At 32.5% G+C, this 17037-nt stretch overlaps 1 protein-coding gene across 1 annotated transcript; it reads left to right on the top strand.

The window, feature by feature from the left end:
• Positions 1-1663: 1663 nt before the first annotated feature.
• Positions 1664-6973, top strand: LOC126692239 (cytokinin riboside 5'-monophosphate phosphoribohydrolase LOG7). The gene is made up of 7 exons (XM_050387766.1): positions 1664-1877; positions 2975-3072; positions 4078-4108; positions 4740-4839; positions 4997-5067; positions 5832-5975; positions 6662-6973. The coding sequence occupies exons 1-7, from the start codon at positions 1770-1772 to the stop codon at positions 6755-6757; spliced, it is 648 nt and encodes a 215-aa protein (XP_050243723.1). The 5' UTR covers positions 1664-1769; the 3' UTR covers positions 6758-6973.
• The last annotated feature ends 10064 nt before the right edge of the window (positions 6974-17037 follow it).

Raw genomic sequence — 17037 nt, 5'->3', positions numbered from 1 at the left:
GTGATAATTTTAAAATATTGTACACAATAAATTCAGCTAAGTAAACAATATTTGTTTTTATTTTTAAAACAACTAAACCAAACGGATATGTATCATATATACAAAAAACATAGAAAAAGGTTTATTTTAAAATTTTAAAATCTATTAATCTATAGCACAATCCATGGTGCCTATGACCATGATAAAAAACTTCATGACAAAGAAAGGTCTCTCCTCACTTACATAACTGGTTCATGATCCGATGCAAGTGACTTTTGGGCTTCATAGCTTAGGTCTTCTGCTATTTTAGCATACCTTATGTAAATGCTCTAATGCTATAGACAATGCTTTTCTTAATATTCAGTTTACAATTATTTATAATCAACCATTTATATAAGGAAGCAGTGTCCTGGACACAATAGTTGAGTTGATAAGTTTTTACTATGATTCACATTTGAGTCTATCACTAACATTATTCTATTATCTATCATTAGTAACTTAACACATTATTAAATATGATATATTTTGTGAAAATTATAGTTATTCTAGATTACTATACAATTTATTACCATTATATTTTGTTTGGTATATTTGTTTTCCCAATTTATTACATTTATTTAGTTTATATATAACATTTAAAAATTTTACATATTTGGATATGTTTATATGTGCAATTTATTACCATGATATTTTGCTTGGTATATTTGTTTTCCCAATTTATTACATTTATTTAGTTTATATATAATATTTCAAAATTTTACATATTTATTGATTTTAGTTAGCTCAACTGGTAAAGTCTCTGATGGTTGTATAAAAGATCTGTGGTTCAATTGCTGCCTATATAAAAAACTAATTGGTGTCTTGATCTGATAATAAAGAGCTATCAACAGGAATGGACGCTATAAGTTGAAACTCTCTAAAAAAAATACATATTTGGATATGTTTATATTTGGACAAAATTTAAATACAATACCTTAGATGCAATGCATTAAGTTTCTCAATTGAATTCAAATACTTGGTTGGACTGACCAATAAGAATATATATTTTTCAAAGAATAATTAAATTCAAAATAATAAGTGCTTACCTAATAAGTACTTACCTTTATATTAGAACACATTTTTGTTCAAGTCTTTAAGAGTGAGTTTCATACACATACATTTTTTTTTTTAAAAAGTACACATATATAATTAAATTAGGTTAAAATAGAATTTATATCTTATATAAAAAATAAAAAAGAACTCAGTTCTCTCTTCCTTTTGTATGTTTGTTTCTTAGAGGAAAAAAAATAAATTATTATTATTATTTTTTTGTTGAAAAGGCCAAAGGTATTTATATAAGTTTCACCCTGTATATTTTTACCTAGCTTATTATTTAATACAAATAAACCAATAAAAATAAAGCAAACCAAAAGGTCCAAAACCACATGGTTAAATGAAATATATTCCAGCCGTGGAAGTGGGAACACAATTAATAATTGTCCACAGACCCACTTTCGTCACACACAACACCTGTTTTCTAACTTTCCATAATCTAAAATAAATTAATATACATACATCCAAGTGTATCATATTTTTATTTTTGGTAATACAAGTGTATCATATTATCCTATATATAAAAGAAAGTGTATCGTATAACTTACTTGGCCGAGGAGTTTAACAAGTCTTGAAAGTGGGTTTGAGAGGATTTTTTTTATATATATATTTAAACAAATACCCCCTTTGTTCTCATTCTCAACCCTCCCTTGTTCAAGGAGATCATTATATTCCAAGAGAGAGAGAGAGAGAGAGAGATGGAAGAGACAAAGTCCAGATTCAATAGGATTTGTGTTTTTTGTGGGAGTAGTTCAGGGAAGAAAGCCAGTTACCAAGAAGCTGCTGTGGAGCTTGGAAAGGAACTGGTAACGTTAAAATCTCTCCCACCCTCTCTCTCTCTCTCTCTCTCTCTCTCTCTCTCTCATGGATTTTGTTAAGAGTTTTTCCCAGAAAGATCAGTACTTTATGGAAGTACATGCGTTTTTCAACACATTTTTGAACTTCTATTTCTTCTCTGATCCCTTTCTGATTCAAAATGCCATCCTGGTTTTCTATCACTATCAGCTTTCCTTGTTTTGGTAAACTAGATTCAATGAAGGTGCATTGTCTTGGGACCAAAAAAAAAAAAAAAAGTTGTTCATCAAGTTGGTGCAATTTTATGGCTTTCTGTCTTCCTGTATATTTGTGTGAATTAACTTCACATTAATTTTACCTCTTAATGCATTTATTTCTCTAACCATTTAATTCTTTCCCACTAATTCTTTATTCCCAAGTAAGTGCACTGTACATTATCCAATTTTCCTTATAGAGCTAGAGAACTGGGCTTCGAATCCTCTTTCACTCATTTATTGTAAGAAAAAAAAAGTGGGTGTGTTGAGCAAGCAAGCTTTCCAACGTGGGCTTATGATTGTTGAGGAATTAGGGAAAGGTTTAGGGTTTATGTTTGGCACGAGTGAGAGAGAGAGAGAAGGAGAGGTTGAGATTGCTAGCTGTAACCTCACTGTCAGTTGAGCAGCCTTCTTGCATGAATGATCTCTCTCTCTCTCTCTCTCTCTGTAGAGTCTCTATGAGTATTATGGTTTTTTATTTTTAATTTAAACCTTGTTAAAATAATAATCTCCTGCTTTTTCCTGGGGAACCAAACGTGCTCCCTTGGTATCATGACTCTTTAAGCGTGTCACAAACCTTGGGTACCTCCACAACCATCAATGACCAAAAACCTCCATGATTTTTGTTTATGGGGGGTTTCCTTCAATTATAGTATTTATTATTTTATTAAACTTCACTAGGCTTGTTTAGGCGGTTTACATTTCAACCGAGGCTTATTATCACTATTATCATTATCTTATTTTTATTTTATTTTTCATCTACTCCTATCTCACTTAGTACTAAATTAATGTTTGTTTTAATGATGGGTTTTGTGACATGTGTTAATGGGTCTGGTTTTCGATGTGTTTTGCAGGTGGAGAGAAGGATTGATTTGGTCTATGGAGGTGGGAGCGTGGGATTGATGGGTCTCGTCTCTCAGGCAGTTCATGATGGTGGGCGCCATGTTCTAGGGTTTGTCTCTCTCTCTCTCTCTCTCTCTCTCTCTCTCTCTTTTGTCTTGGTGTTCCAATGTCAAGTAAATAGGATTAAAGAGTTTATTCCTAGGAAACACGGAAATGAATACGACATAGTGATAGGAGTAATTTTTTGAAAAATTATAACATAAAACCCTTTAAAGCTTAAGCATAAGGAGAAAAAACCAAGACACATGATATATAAATATAACAGAACAGTACTTGAAATGATTTTTATTGTCAAAAGATGGGCATTATTTCTCTCCCCATAATTGCCACTCTTTGTTTTCTTTGCAAGCTATTTGCTTTCTCTCAAATTCTTAAAAGCATGCACGTTTTCCCAATTTACTATGAATTGGGTTCTCCAACCACCTTGAGGCAGACATTATGGGATCAAATGCTGGGCCAGATTATAAAATGGACATTCACTTTTCTTGTCTTTTCTTTTCCTTTGAACAAACTGGCCACATCTTGGAGGGTTGTATAACATAATAATACTCTGACCAAATGAAAATCATGGTTTCAATGCACAGAATGCTAGTTTGTCTTAGTGTACACTGAAGAATCTAACAAAAGTGTGTGTTTTTACTAATGTTTAGGAGGCTTTTTGAACAGCTTTGATCAGTTGTATAAAGTTGTATGCCTTTTGGTCCTTGCAGTGTCAGTACACTCGCACTTAAAGTTAGAAAGATTGAGATAGAAAGGTATTAGAAAGTATGAGAAGTTGAGAACTTTTGGACACATTGATTTGAGAATTGCTTTTGTTTCTTTTTAATAAAAGTGTCAATAACTTTTTCTCTAAAATGGACCATCGTGCTCATCTCAGTATCATTGGCCAATGCTATTCTTTATTTTTAAGAGGTGCACAGATCAGTCTGAGTTTTAAAGTTGGTCCAAAATAATATTTAGGGTAATGGTTATTAAAAAAATAATATTAATAATGAGAAATGCTATGTTGGAATGGTACTGATTTATGTTGTGGGTTTCTTATTTTTTTTTGCAGAGTTATTCCAAGGAGTCTAATGCCTAGGGAGGTACATTAATACACTCCTAGCAAATCTTTACATGTGCAATTTCTTATGTCTTGATAGCAAATACAGCTTTGTCATTTATGGCAACAAAATTTAATTGGACAAGGCATGATGTGACTAACAAATCAAATGTTATCTTCATTTTATATCTTCTTTAAAATCCAAGGCTTATGACGACACTAGTGACTAAGTACTGAGGTGTAATTGCTCATTTTGTGTGTGTTAATTACTATACCTTGGTATTGTGTTATTTTTGCATATACTTCCAAGCAATACTATTTTTAAATTGGTTTGAAATTCATATTTATTCAAATATATTTATGTTGACATTGTTATTCAAAAATATATTTTTTCCTCTATATAATAGAGAAAAATATAAATTAATTTAAATATATCTCTTGTGGGCTTTAGGTCCAATATCGAATACTCCTACTTTTTTTTATTTGATAATTTAATTATTATCGGTGGGGAAAATGGATTCGAATCATCACTCTCCTTGTTAAGGAGATCAACCAATGTTATTTAGTCACAAGACTCTAGAAAATATCCCTACTTTCTCTTTAAAAAAGTGATTTTCAGCATCTGAAGTTGGTGATATTGTGATATTAATATGACATGTTACCAATTGTTGCAGATAACTGGTGAAACAGTTGGAGAAGTGAGAGCTGTATCTGATATGCACCAAAGGAAAGCTGAGATGGCCCGTCAAGCTGATGCATTCATTGCCCTCCCTGGTATGTATGATTTTCTATTCACTTTTTTTAATGGAATCCTTGGTATGAATTGGTCCTCAAATCAGGGTGTGTAACATTTTTGGAATATAATATATAGTCTCAGTCACATGTTATATCTTATGTTAGAAGATTAATCATGTATATCACATTATCTCAGGTGGATACGGCACAATGGAAGAGTTGCTGGAAGTCATTACGTGGGCTCAACTTGGAATTCACCACAAACCCGTAAGAAAAATTCCCTTCCGTTCCCCGTGTTATGAAAGGTCAATATTTTTAAAAAAACTACTTTGACCAAAGAATTTTCAACACAAAAGTACAATGAAGATTTTGGGTATAATATAATAATAAGCTAATAATACAATTGTTGTCAAGTTAATGTTGAAACAAATTCATCTTTTTTTTATATATATATATATATTTTGTTTCCATTAAATAGCTCTTGTTGCTGCCTCCACATGATAACATGCTTTATGACTAACTTATTAATTTTCTAGATTCACATCTCTCCACGTTTCGTGGTCCTATTATGCAAGCATGATTTGTCATGTTTCTTGAGTACACCACTGTTTATGGAGTGGCAAAGTTGAATTTGATTTTGGCCAATTCATGATCTCTTATTGAATAAATGGGGCTATATAAGAAAAAAATCTAGTTTACAAAATGGGAATCAATGCATGTGGTACTTAATTTGGATTCACATGGAAAAGATAGCACAAGATTTGGCATTTAGAAGAGTCATGGTTCTTCATGATTTGGAAATTTTAGTGGGGAAAGAAGATCTCCGTTTGAATGGGAAAAAAGGTTCTCATAGAGTATAAAAACAATTAAAAAAAAAAAAAAGAATGATAGAATTGTTGGTCAAAAGAAGTAGTTTGTCTATGTTTTTGGTCACAAGATAGAAGATTGTTATTGTTAATATTATAGAGATGTCTCGAGTTGGATATTATAACCTATTTTCTCTCACTAATTTTAAGACAATATATTTGCAGGTGGGGCTTTTAAATGTAGATGGGTTTTATAATTCCTTGTTGTCTTTCATAGACAAGGCCGTTGATGAAGGCTTTATCTCGCCAACCGCACGTCGCATTATCGTGTCTGCACCAACTGCCAAACAATTGGTCATGGCACTTGAGGTAAATATAGCTGCTCTTCTCATCTGTAACACGACATTGTATGAGTAAACATCAGCAATAATGCCAAAAAGTGACTCCTTTGAAGACTGAACAAAGCTTTCACACTTTGCAGACTAGTTACACGGAAGGGACACGGCTCGTGTCCAGTGCAGTCATGCACTGGACATGTGTCCAAATCTCAAAATGTCCAATGAACTGATGCACTAGACACAAGCTCCACCCATACTGAAAATAAATTGAGATCTAGTGCAATAATCTTTCAAGGATTGAGCATTAACGTGTCCAATGATCTTAGCTCTTAAATCAAATATTTTAAAACCTTTTTAACTTTTTTACTACTACTTCTCACACCAACACCTTAATGCACACAAAATCTCATATTCTCTATCCTTCGAGTGTTGGATCATACATAAGAATGACGTAAAAGGTTAAATTACTACAAATTTTACTATAAAATAATACAAAAGGGCATATAAATGTTATTGATTTCATTTCAATAATGTAATAATAATTTTTTGTGATGGGTGATAAATTAGCTAAGAATGACAATTAGTATTGAGGGTTGGTTAACTTTTTCTATAAAAAATATATATATATATTGCAAGGAATTTTCAGAAAAAATAAAAAATAAAAAATACTTTTGGTTTTTGTGGATGTATCATTTTTTTTCTTTTGTTTTGTACCAGGAATATGTTCCAGAGCATGATGAGATAACATCGAAGCTGGTTTGGGAAGGAGTGGATAGACTAAATTATGTGCCTGAATCAGGGGTTGCTACGTGATATCTGTTTGAATCAGAATCTTACCAGGCTTTTTGAGTTACGCAAACCTAGTATATACGGTTATACGGTTTACAAAACCGTACAAGCACACGTCTTTTGGGGGTGTCTTTTTTTTTTTTTTTGGCATATATACAAGTCTGAAGGGAAAACGAAAATACTGTAACTCTTTTGTGGGACTCAAAGAATCAAATTAATTAAGGCCTTTTTTGCTTCTTATCTCATATAGTAGCCTGTATTTCTGGTACTACTTTTTTTTTCGTTCACATTTTTTTTTATCGTTTTTGGTCTGTACTTATATTTAGTTACTTTAATAATTTTAGGAATCCAAATGGTACAACGCGAATATACCTTCTCTTAGATCAGTTAAAAAATATTTAAAATTATAATAATGCTGAATATGTTGGGAAGCCACAATATATATATATATATATATATATTTATATGTTACTTATGGGGCAAATCATAATGCTTCTGAGTTCTGAGATAGAATTTACATGAGATCGAGGTAGCTAACTTGTACTTACAATATAGAATTTAAAAGTGCGTATATATGACGTGTTATGTTGACGAAAACATGTAACAACTAAGGTTGATGAGAACGTTTTAACAACAAAGAAGGTTCACATCATCTTTTACTTATAAGAAATTTGATACCCAAAAGTTAAAAATAAAAATAAAATAAAATAAGAAAAGAAAAGAAAAACATTATTTAGCTTAGGTTGGGCAAATGTAGAGAGAGAGAGAGAGAGAGAGTGGAGGCATAGTAGGGAACACAATAATAATGAAGAATGGACTTTAACGAAGACCGGGTGCATTTTACATTGTGTTTTTGTTGAATAATAGGCAAAGCCAATTTCTTGTTTTCCATGCACAAGTTTATATTACGTTCAACATGTAATATAATTATTGATTATATAAAAAGAATAGGTTTTTTTTTTTTTCATTTATCACTTACAAAATTTCTCACAATACTAATAGTTTTTTTTCCTGCCAAAAGAAAATTTTAAAAATTAAAATTGATACAATCGTACATAAGATCAATCATTTTCACAAGAAAATTAATTGGATTAGCTATTATCATTTATGTGTTAATAAAACTTGATAACAACTTAATTAGTAAATTTGCATCTAAGCAAGAAGAACAATTTTTAAACATACATATATAAAAAGTTAAATAAATATTTTATTTATTTGATATTTAAATATTAAGAAAACCCCACTTAAAATTATCGTATTAGGACTCAAAATGTATTCAATCAGCCCTGCACAAATGACAAATTACATTATTATAAACAAACCCAATAGTCAAAATTTCGGTCATTTTTACTTTGTTCTACTCTCCCTCCTTCACCTGTTATGGTTTCAATTCTCAATCCAATCACCTACAAGATTTACTGCTTTTAAGAAGTTTCTAAACTCTCAAGCGACTTTAATGTATTGCTAGAGAAAGACCTCTTTATCCGGATATATAGTTGTAAAAAAGGGAAAAAAAAAAAAAAAAAAAGTCTATAGTTGCAAATTGGTGTTAGACCAAAATAACAATAGATTAAAGCTATGCTTATGTCTCCCTCATTTCAAAAAGATTTTTTTGTAAAGCTTTTGGTGGAAACATTTGAAAGATTACTTTGATTGTGGATTATAGAGACTAATAAAAGTCTCCTTTCCCTCAAAGATGTTCGGTGCAAACTACAAGCCCCACTTTCATCATCATCTTTATTTCCATTCCATATTACTTAAAGAATTATAATACAAGTTTCAAAATCAAAGTAGAAACATAATTTTGGTTTTGTATTTTGTCTACTAGCTGGCAATATGTGTATAAAGTGTGCATGACAATAATCCGGTCGTTGCGGCCCTGTTGATTCGTGGGTCTCTCAATTTAATATTTCGAATCTTAGCTGATGCTGATGCCGAGCCCACCTGCCGGAAACTGATAGGGATTGAGCAAATTGTGTACTGCAAAGTGAACACTTTTTTCCTTTTAAGTTTGAGATTTGTCAAAGTGCTACTAGGCTTAATCCTAAATATATGAAATTTTAACAAGTTTTTGAAAATTTGGCCCAAAAACTATGTAAACATGAGGTCAGCTCCTATCTACTCCTAATTCTCTCTCTTTTTTCTTTTTCTTTTTTCTTTTCTTTTTTATTTTATAATTTTGAATTGTAATACACACACACAAAGTCAATTATTTGATATAAATCAAATGAACTTTAACCTTTTAAGAAGTGTAAGCGTGAAATTTATATGTTGGCCTGATAGGCAGTTTATCAAACCGTGTAAATTTTTTGTGTTCTTTGTATGTGCTTATTATTTATTTCCTCTTTTATTGTTATTGATTTGAGTCTTAGGGTGTTAATTGTGTTAGGTTCTAAGACTTTAGGAACTAAATGTACTAGAACTTCACTTTATATATATTAGCAAACCATGATTAAAACAATTAGTCTAGGTTTAGACTTGTTCAAAGTTTATTTATTATAGTTTGCATCGAACTGAATGCAGAAACTTACTATGCAAAATTGGAAAGCTCGATCAATCGAAAGTAAGGCTCGATCGATCGGGAATCGTATCTACAGAATTTGAATTAAGCCCAAACAAAAATTCAAGCCCATTAAGGACTAGGGTTTCAGTTCTACTTTTTCTAGTATATAAAGGAAACTCTAAGCATGTTTTTATAAAGCTTTGAGAGAGAGATTAGAGTGCATCTTGTGCCTCTTTTGTAGATCTAGGGTTTTGTACCCAAAAGCTCTCTAAGGTCTTTGTTGAGTTATGTGTTGAATCTTTTGTGAGATCTGAGAGATGTTTACCTTCATACATACACATAAAGCCATCAAGATCAAGATTTGCATCATGAACTTGATGGTGGTTTCAGTTGCTACATAAAGAACTTTCAAGAAGATCCAAAACTTTTGAGTGGAGTCTCAAAGTCACAAATAGGAGAACTTGTGGTTGCTGCAGACCAAAGAAGTAGTCTGTGGACTTAGAGTTGTCACGTGGTCGTGGTAGTAAGTTTTCTACTTGATGTAGCAATAGAATGTTAGTGATCTAAGTTCTATTGTACAAATTTCAATTCTTTCATAGTGGATTTGCTTTTTACCTTAAGGATAGCTAGGTTAAATCATCCGCAGGTTTTTTATCAATTTGGTTTTCCTAAGTCATTATATCATTGTGTTCTTTATTTTTCGATGCTTTACATGATATGATTGTTTTGTTTTAATCTAGATTTGAATAATAAACCTAAGTATTCACTTGGTTAATTAATTAGGTTAAACAATCTAGTTTACAGGGATCTAAAAACGCAACAAATTGCACAACAAGAAGAAATGTGGTTAACATAACCTCAACCCTATAGATAAAGAAATTTCACATTTCTCTAATTGCTCTTTCTATTCATGATTGAGGTTTGGGATTTTTTTTTGGCAGGATTCAATAAAGTCCTATTTGAAGAAAATGCGAGGCTTGCTTAAGGGTCTTTCATTTATTTATTTATTTTAGGAGTTGGTCACCTGCAAGTGCTAATTTAGATTATGATGCTTTGGCATACCAAATCCTGATCCGCTTGTTCAAGTCCTCATTTACCTGATAAGGGTAGAATGCATGTGGTTGTTTATATTCAGGGTTTACCCTAACCCCTAGCTCCATCAAAGGTGGTTGCTTTATATTGGTGTTTATTATGTAAAATTATAGATTGTTCCTTGAAAAATGAGATACTTTAAAATATTGTACATTTCCTTTTTAAAATGGATATTTAGGTTGAACCAAAGATGTATTCATATGATATTATTATCAACATCTTAGACTTAAATGAATTATTGTGTTGTGGTTCTATTATTCGGTGAGTTTACATATATAAGTAATGGAGTTAATGTATGTTTATATATACAATGTTCAATCAATCTTATTAATTTATCCACAATCTTCTGCAGAATAATATGTTGACAACCAGAAATTTCAAACACTTTCTATAATCTTGGAACATGATCTATATAGAGGTGAGAGGTCATGTGAGTAGGTTGAGGATTTTAACTTCTAAATCATGATAAGGCTATCATATAGTCTCATGGAAACACATTGACCGAGCAGCTTCCAAGGGAGTGAAGGAATTCATTTTGAGTTTTGTTCTCTTTTTATATGTCATTGAACTATAGCATGAACATAATATATTGTACAATTCCACATTCCAAATGCTTCTTTTTCTTTGTTACCCATTAAGGGAGAAGAGAAAAAAACAAAAACAAGTACATCATAAAATATGAAATAATGACGGCAAGGAATTTCAACTTTTAAGGTATCAAAATGATTCGATAGTTGTCGTGTGATGCTTCCAAAAAATTTTCTAGTTGATAAAATAAGTTTATATATAGGAGTATAATAGATGCAAGATTCCTCAGAATTAGGATTGGATCGTAGAAAAAGAAGCATATATGTTTCTTGTTTTTCAAATTATTATTATGATCATCGCAATAATTATTAGAATGTGGTTCTTTATTCATTCTTCAGGAGAATTGATTGCTTTGCTCGCCACCAGCTACGAGTCCACGGGATATTGTGGGAGATACATGTTACGCACATGATTCGTTTGTAAATGTTCAACTGCATTTGATTATATAGATCTCATTCGATCCATGATTCCATATACAAGGCCTAGTAGTCAATAACGTTTCACTGCATTTGACTAGATAGATCTCATGTGATTCTTATACGGATTGAGATCGGGTGCAATTACTCTCTTCCTACTCACAAATATTTTTTTACGACTCACTTTTTAATTTTTTTTTCTCGCTTTATTTATTTAATAGTTGAAATTAAAATTTGTTTTTTTCCACCCTTAATCTGAGATATTACATCAAGTGCAACCCCCTTTTTTTTGGGGAAAGAAGTGCAATCCCCTGATAATGTTTAACTGCATTTAATTGGATAGATCTCATGTGATCCATATAGGCTGCATAGTAGTCAACCGCCCATAAGTCTTAGGCACTTGATTTTATCCGTGAGTAATACAAAAATAGGAGATTCTGGCAACTGACTGGTTTATTATTGCCTATATTGGCATGCTTATTAATGTTCGGATTAAATCATTAAAGGCCACGTAACCAAAAGAATATAAGAAGTATAATATGGACTATCTTCTATTAGATGAGAAAAAATATAATTTTAATACCATATTAAAAAAAAGGTGTGACATAACTAAGATAGAATGATGAAGTATATGAAAAAAATATGAAAAACAAAATAAAGAAGGCAAAGAGAGAAAGAAGAAGAATATAGGAAATTAACGTGATTTGACCTTAAAGACTTTACAATAGAAATTTTTTGATGATTACATCTTTACTACGTACTGAAACCTATATTACAATAACTCATTGAAGGATATTTATAGTAGTCTAAACCCTAAACAAATATGATTACAATACTTGAACTACAAGTAGGATTATGATTACTTTATTTGCAATCTAAATAAGGTTAAAATTACTTATAGGATTAGTTTGTTTGCACTCCAAGTAGAACTTTAAGATTAGATACAATGAACATAGGTAATAGACTTGAGCCATGACTTGGATTAAGCATTGATACCCATAACATCGTTCTTCAAACTCAAGCTGGAAGCTCAAAAACAACTTGAGTTTGGAGAAAAAGTAAGACCTTGAGGGAAATCATGACCGACTTAGATGTGAAGTGTACCAAACTAGACCAAATGAAAGTAAGATGCACACAATAATTGAGATTGAATGTAGGGTATAGTGCAATACATACTTGTGGAGCCTACTGATCAAAGCGGTGGTCTGAAATACTCTACTTGAAGATGATAAAGATGCATTACAAACAAGAAAGCTAATAAAAGAGACTGATTATAGGTGTGATATGAGTAATCTTACCTGAAAATGATAAAGAGAAAGTCGATAGAGGAAGCTTTCAATTGGACTCAACTAAGATGATTGAGGGCTTTCAATCAGAAAAAAAAAAAAAAAAAAAAAAAAGTCGAAAACTAGGTGCAGAAGAAAGATGCATGTGCCCATTAAGTGTAGTTGAAATCACCAAAAGATTGCCTTCTTAAAAAATATCAAATTTATACACTCCATTATAAGAAATAGGTCAACTGGGCCTTGTAGAATGACTAGCTACAATGATGAGAGAAGGACCTTGAATCTTGTTATTGGAGATATGGATAAGTGGAGATCACAAAATTGCTTTTACAATTAATGGAGGCCACATGGGGTTGGCTCTTATACCATATTAAAGAAGATATATATATATATATATATATATAATTGATATTATAGAGAGTGAAAAATTCCAACCAATTATAAGAAGTCATGTGCTACGTAGTGGGTTCCACTATATTTATTTAGTGACCAACAAGAAGTTTCCAAGTGTCATTGAATAATAATTACAAAGAATACCTAAGAGTCAATTCCATGTCAACACGTGTTAATATTTTAATTTAAATGACATAAGCAGTCAAATTAAATGTTGCCATGTGTTATTTATAATTATAACACCTTAGCTAATCAAATAATGTCATGTGTTCCTTGGAGAACAAGGTGTAAAGTCCCTTTAATTGAATTATGACATGTGTCATCAATGATAGCCAATCATGTGTCATCATAGCTCCTTAAGACTCCTATAAATGGAAGCCCTCCTCAGTCTACATGAACACATTCAGAAGTCCCAAAATTCGACCAGAATCAAGCTCCAAATCCTCCAAAGAACTTCAAAAACTTTAACCTTCAAATATGAAGAACATTCGAAGCAAAATCATTCAGATTATCCTCCTAGATCTCAAAGTTCACTAGAACCAAGCTTAAAGCCTTTAGAAACTCCTAATGACTACAAACTAGTGAAGCTCTACAGATTTATAGTGGAAGTTCTTTGGGGCTTTAGAGGTTTGAATCTGTAGAGTTTCACTAGTTTGTAGTCTTTAGGGATTTCTAAAAGCTTTTGAGCTTGACTTCAATGAACTTTGAGATCTAGGAGGATGATCTAAATTATTTTGCTTCCAATGTTCTTTGTATTCAAAGGTTGAAGTTCTTGGGAGGCTTTGGAGCTTGATTCTGGCAAAACTTCTAGACTTCTAAATATGTTCATGTAGACTGAGGAAGGCCTCTATTTAATTATAGGAGTTTTGAGGAAGTGTGATGACACATGATTGGCTATCATTGATAACATGTGTCATAATTTAAATGGATGGACTTTACTCCCTGTTCTCCAAGAGACATATGACATTATTTATTTAGCCAAAGTGTTCTAATTTAAAATAACACATAATAGTATTTAATTTGACTACTTATGTCATCTATATCTATATAAATATAAATATATATATATATATATATATCTAAAAGTTAAAGTATAGCATTTATTATTGCTACGCTCCAGTTGAACCACATCAGCGTCCACGTCATTATCTTTTTTATTTTCAATTTTCCTATAATATTTTTTTAACATTACTCATTCACTCATTTTTTTTTTAATATTTACACTTTCTCAAACCTTTCTCCCTCTCTTACATTTTCATCTCCCCACTACCCTCTACGTTAATTTCACTCTTATTCTTTCACTTTATCTTCCTTTATTTTGTCTATTCTTATTCTCACTATCTTATTATAAATTTGTCATTTTCTCTTCCATTTTATGCATAGTTTCCTCTCACAAAAAATTCTCTCTCTCTCTTAATTTTTTGGTAGATTTTGTTTTTGTTAATTTCTTAGCCTTTATGATTATTGTTGAGGCCCATTTTGACAAAAAAAAAAAGAAAAAGCCCAACAGCAAGAAGAAGCCCAACAATATAACAAGGGGTGAAAAAAGAAGAATTAGCAAAGTAAGAAAAAGGATAAAGTTTAGATACAAAACTAGTTGTAGCCTAAGGTTACAAACTGCTCTAATAAAATGACATGTGTAAAACATGGCATGTGCATTGCACATGATTTCCTAAGTAAACTTAACCCAACTAACATTACTTAACTACACCACCTATTAAGAAAATAAAAAATAAAAACTAAAAAACCAAAACGTATAATCTCTTTCTCTCTCTCTCATCGAAGAAACCCATCTCCCACCAGTCCCAAACCCTCCTGTCTCCACCACCGACCAACCTCAATAGAGAGTACCAATAATATCATCGGCTGTCATCTCTACCCTTGTATGGCCTAAATTTATTGTTTCACTCTTGTACACAGGCAACTAGTCAGCAACAATTTGCTCATGTTGCAATGTGATGTCAAGGATGAAGCAGATTTACTTGCAAAAGAAAATGATGAAGCAGAATTTGAGATGCATTTAATGATGAGGAAAATTACAATTCCAATCATAGAAGGGCTTTTGTCCAAACAAGAGCACCACAATTTATGAAATATGTAAAAAGCTTCATCTGCAATAGTTGTTGACGACGACAATGGGACCAACAAAAAGTAACCTTACAAATAAAGAAAAGCATATTCCTATCATATATCAAAAACCTTATCCAAATTCCTGAAGAAGTTAAAGCCACAAGAAATGATTCCACATATTCTCATTATCTTCTCACTACGAGCCTAAAGTTTTTCATTTATCAAAAATTCAATGGCACCTATTTTGTTGAATCCACCAAATCAGCTCTCCTTCGAATCAAATGTAGCACAGACAATCTCTGCTTGAAAGATGTACACCAAAACAACTAAATATAACATCACAAAAACAACACTAAAACCACAGGACAGGAAGGCAAAACCACAGTATAGCAGTACTGGGAGGATTTGAGGTGGGCCAGCAATGGGTGGGCAAGCGGTGGAGACAGAGGAGGATTTAAGCTGGTGAGCTGACGGTGGAGACAGTACAGGATTTGAGGTGGTGGGCCTTCAATGGAAACAATACTGGATTTAAGGTTGGTCGGCAGTGGAGACAGAGGGTTTGAGTTGGCCAACCGACGATGGAGATAGGAGGGTTTGGGACCAGTGGGAGATGGGTTTCTTCGATGAGAGAGAGCGAGAAAGATTACACGTTTTGGTTTTTTAGGTTTTTAGCTTTTATTTTTTATTTTTTTAATAGGTGGTGTAGTTAACTAGGGTTAGTTGGGTTAAGTTTACTTTAGAAATCATGTGCAATGCACAGGCCATTTTTTACACATGTCAGTTTATTAGAGCAGTTTGTAGCTTTAGGCTACAACTAATTTTGTAGCTAAACTTTGTCCTAAGAAAAATCATTAGGCTTGAATGGCAGGAATAATGGTACACAGGCCCACCAAATAGTAAAAGAGCCCCAAAGAAAGCAAATGGGCCCAAGGAAGCCCCAAAGAAGAAAGTAGTAAGGCCATGAGAATTGTAAGAAGTAGAAAACAAGCAAAGATGGGCTGGAGGAGCCCAAAGAAAAGAATTAGTAAATGAGGTTGGTTCAAAAGCTAATAAACCCAAAAGTAAAGGATATGGTAATTGGGCCGGGGAAGCAAGAAAGGTTTAGCAAAAGCCTATAGGATGTAAGAAGTAGGAAAGAATGAAACGGATCAAGGATGCCTGAAGGAATGAAACGGGCCGAGGTTGCCCAAAGGAATAGAATAGGTCAAGGAAGTCCAAGATGATGTGAAAACTGACCCAGCAAAAATACTGGGTAACGTAAACTGAGTAGGGATGGCAATTTTTCCCTACCCTGTTTAACCCGCCCCTCCCCGCTTCGCCTCGCACAGGTTTTCCCTGCCTCACAAAGGTGGTAGGGTGGGGATAGGGCAAGATTTTAGCCCCGCACCATGAGGCGAGGCGGGGATGGGTTTAGACTTTTTAGACCCACCCCGTCTTGCCCCACGTTACTAAGGGAATTATAAATTTTTCATACCCTAAAACCATACTATTTAAACAAATATATTAATATTATCATATTTTATTCTACCCAATGTGGTTCTCTGTCTTTATTTTGTTTTGTGTTATACTATGAGATTTTTTTAAAATAATTTTCCTGTTAAACACTTAGATATATTATTCAATTTTTTATAAAAATTGGTTTGATTTGATGAGATAAATTTAGTATTAATTTCAAGTATATTTTTATTAATGAAATAGATTTCATTAAAAAAAATTGTACTAGTTGTAAGGCAAATTAACAAAAAGTAGAGTTTTAAGGGGTGGGGCGAGGCTTCGCAAGGCTCCAAGGGGCGGGGATGGGCTAAGAAAGTTTTCTCCGTCATGCAGAGCAAGACGGGGCGGAGATGGGGTAAGACAAAACCATACGAGGTGAGGACGAAGACCCCATCCTTCAACCCCGCCCTGCCTTACCCCATTACCATCTCTAAAACTGAGGGAAGAAATAATACATGGCAG

The sequence above is a fragment of the Quercus robur genome, chromosome 7, assembly GCF_932294415.1.
Source record: "Quercus robur chromosome 7, dhQueRobu3.1, whole genome shotgun sequence".
In the NCBI taxonomy this organism is placed as follows: Eukaryota; Viridiplantae; Streptophyta; class Magnoliopsida; order Fagales; family Fagaceae; genus Quercus; species Quercus robur.
Note: the sequence above shows the minus strand (reverse complement) of the source record. Positions and strands in the feature narration are given on the sequence as shown.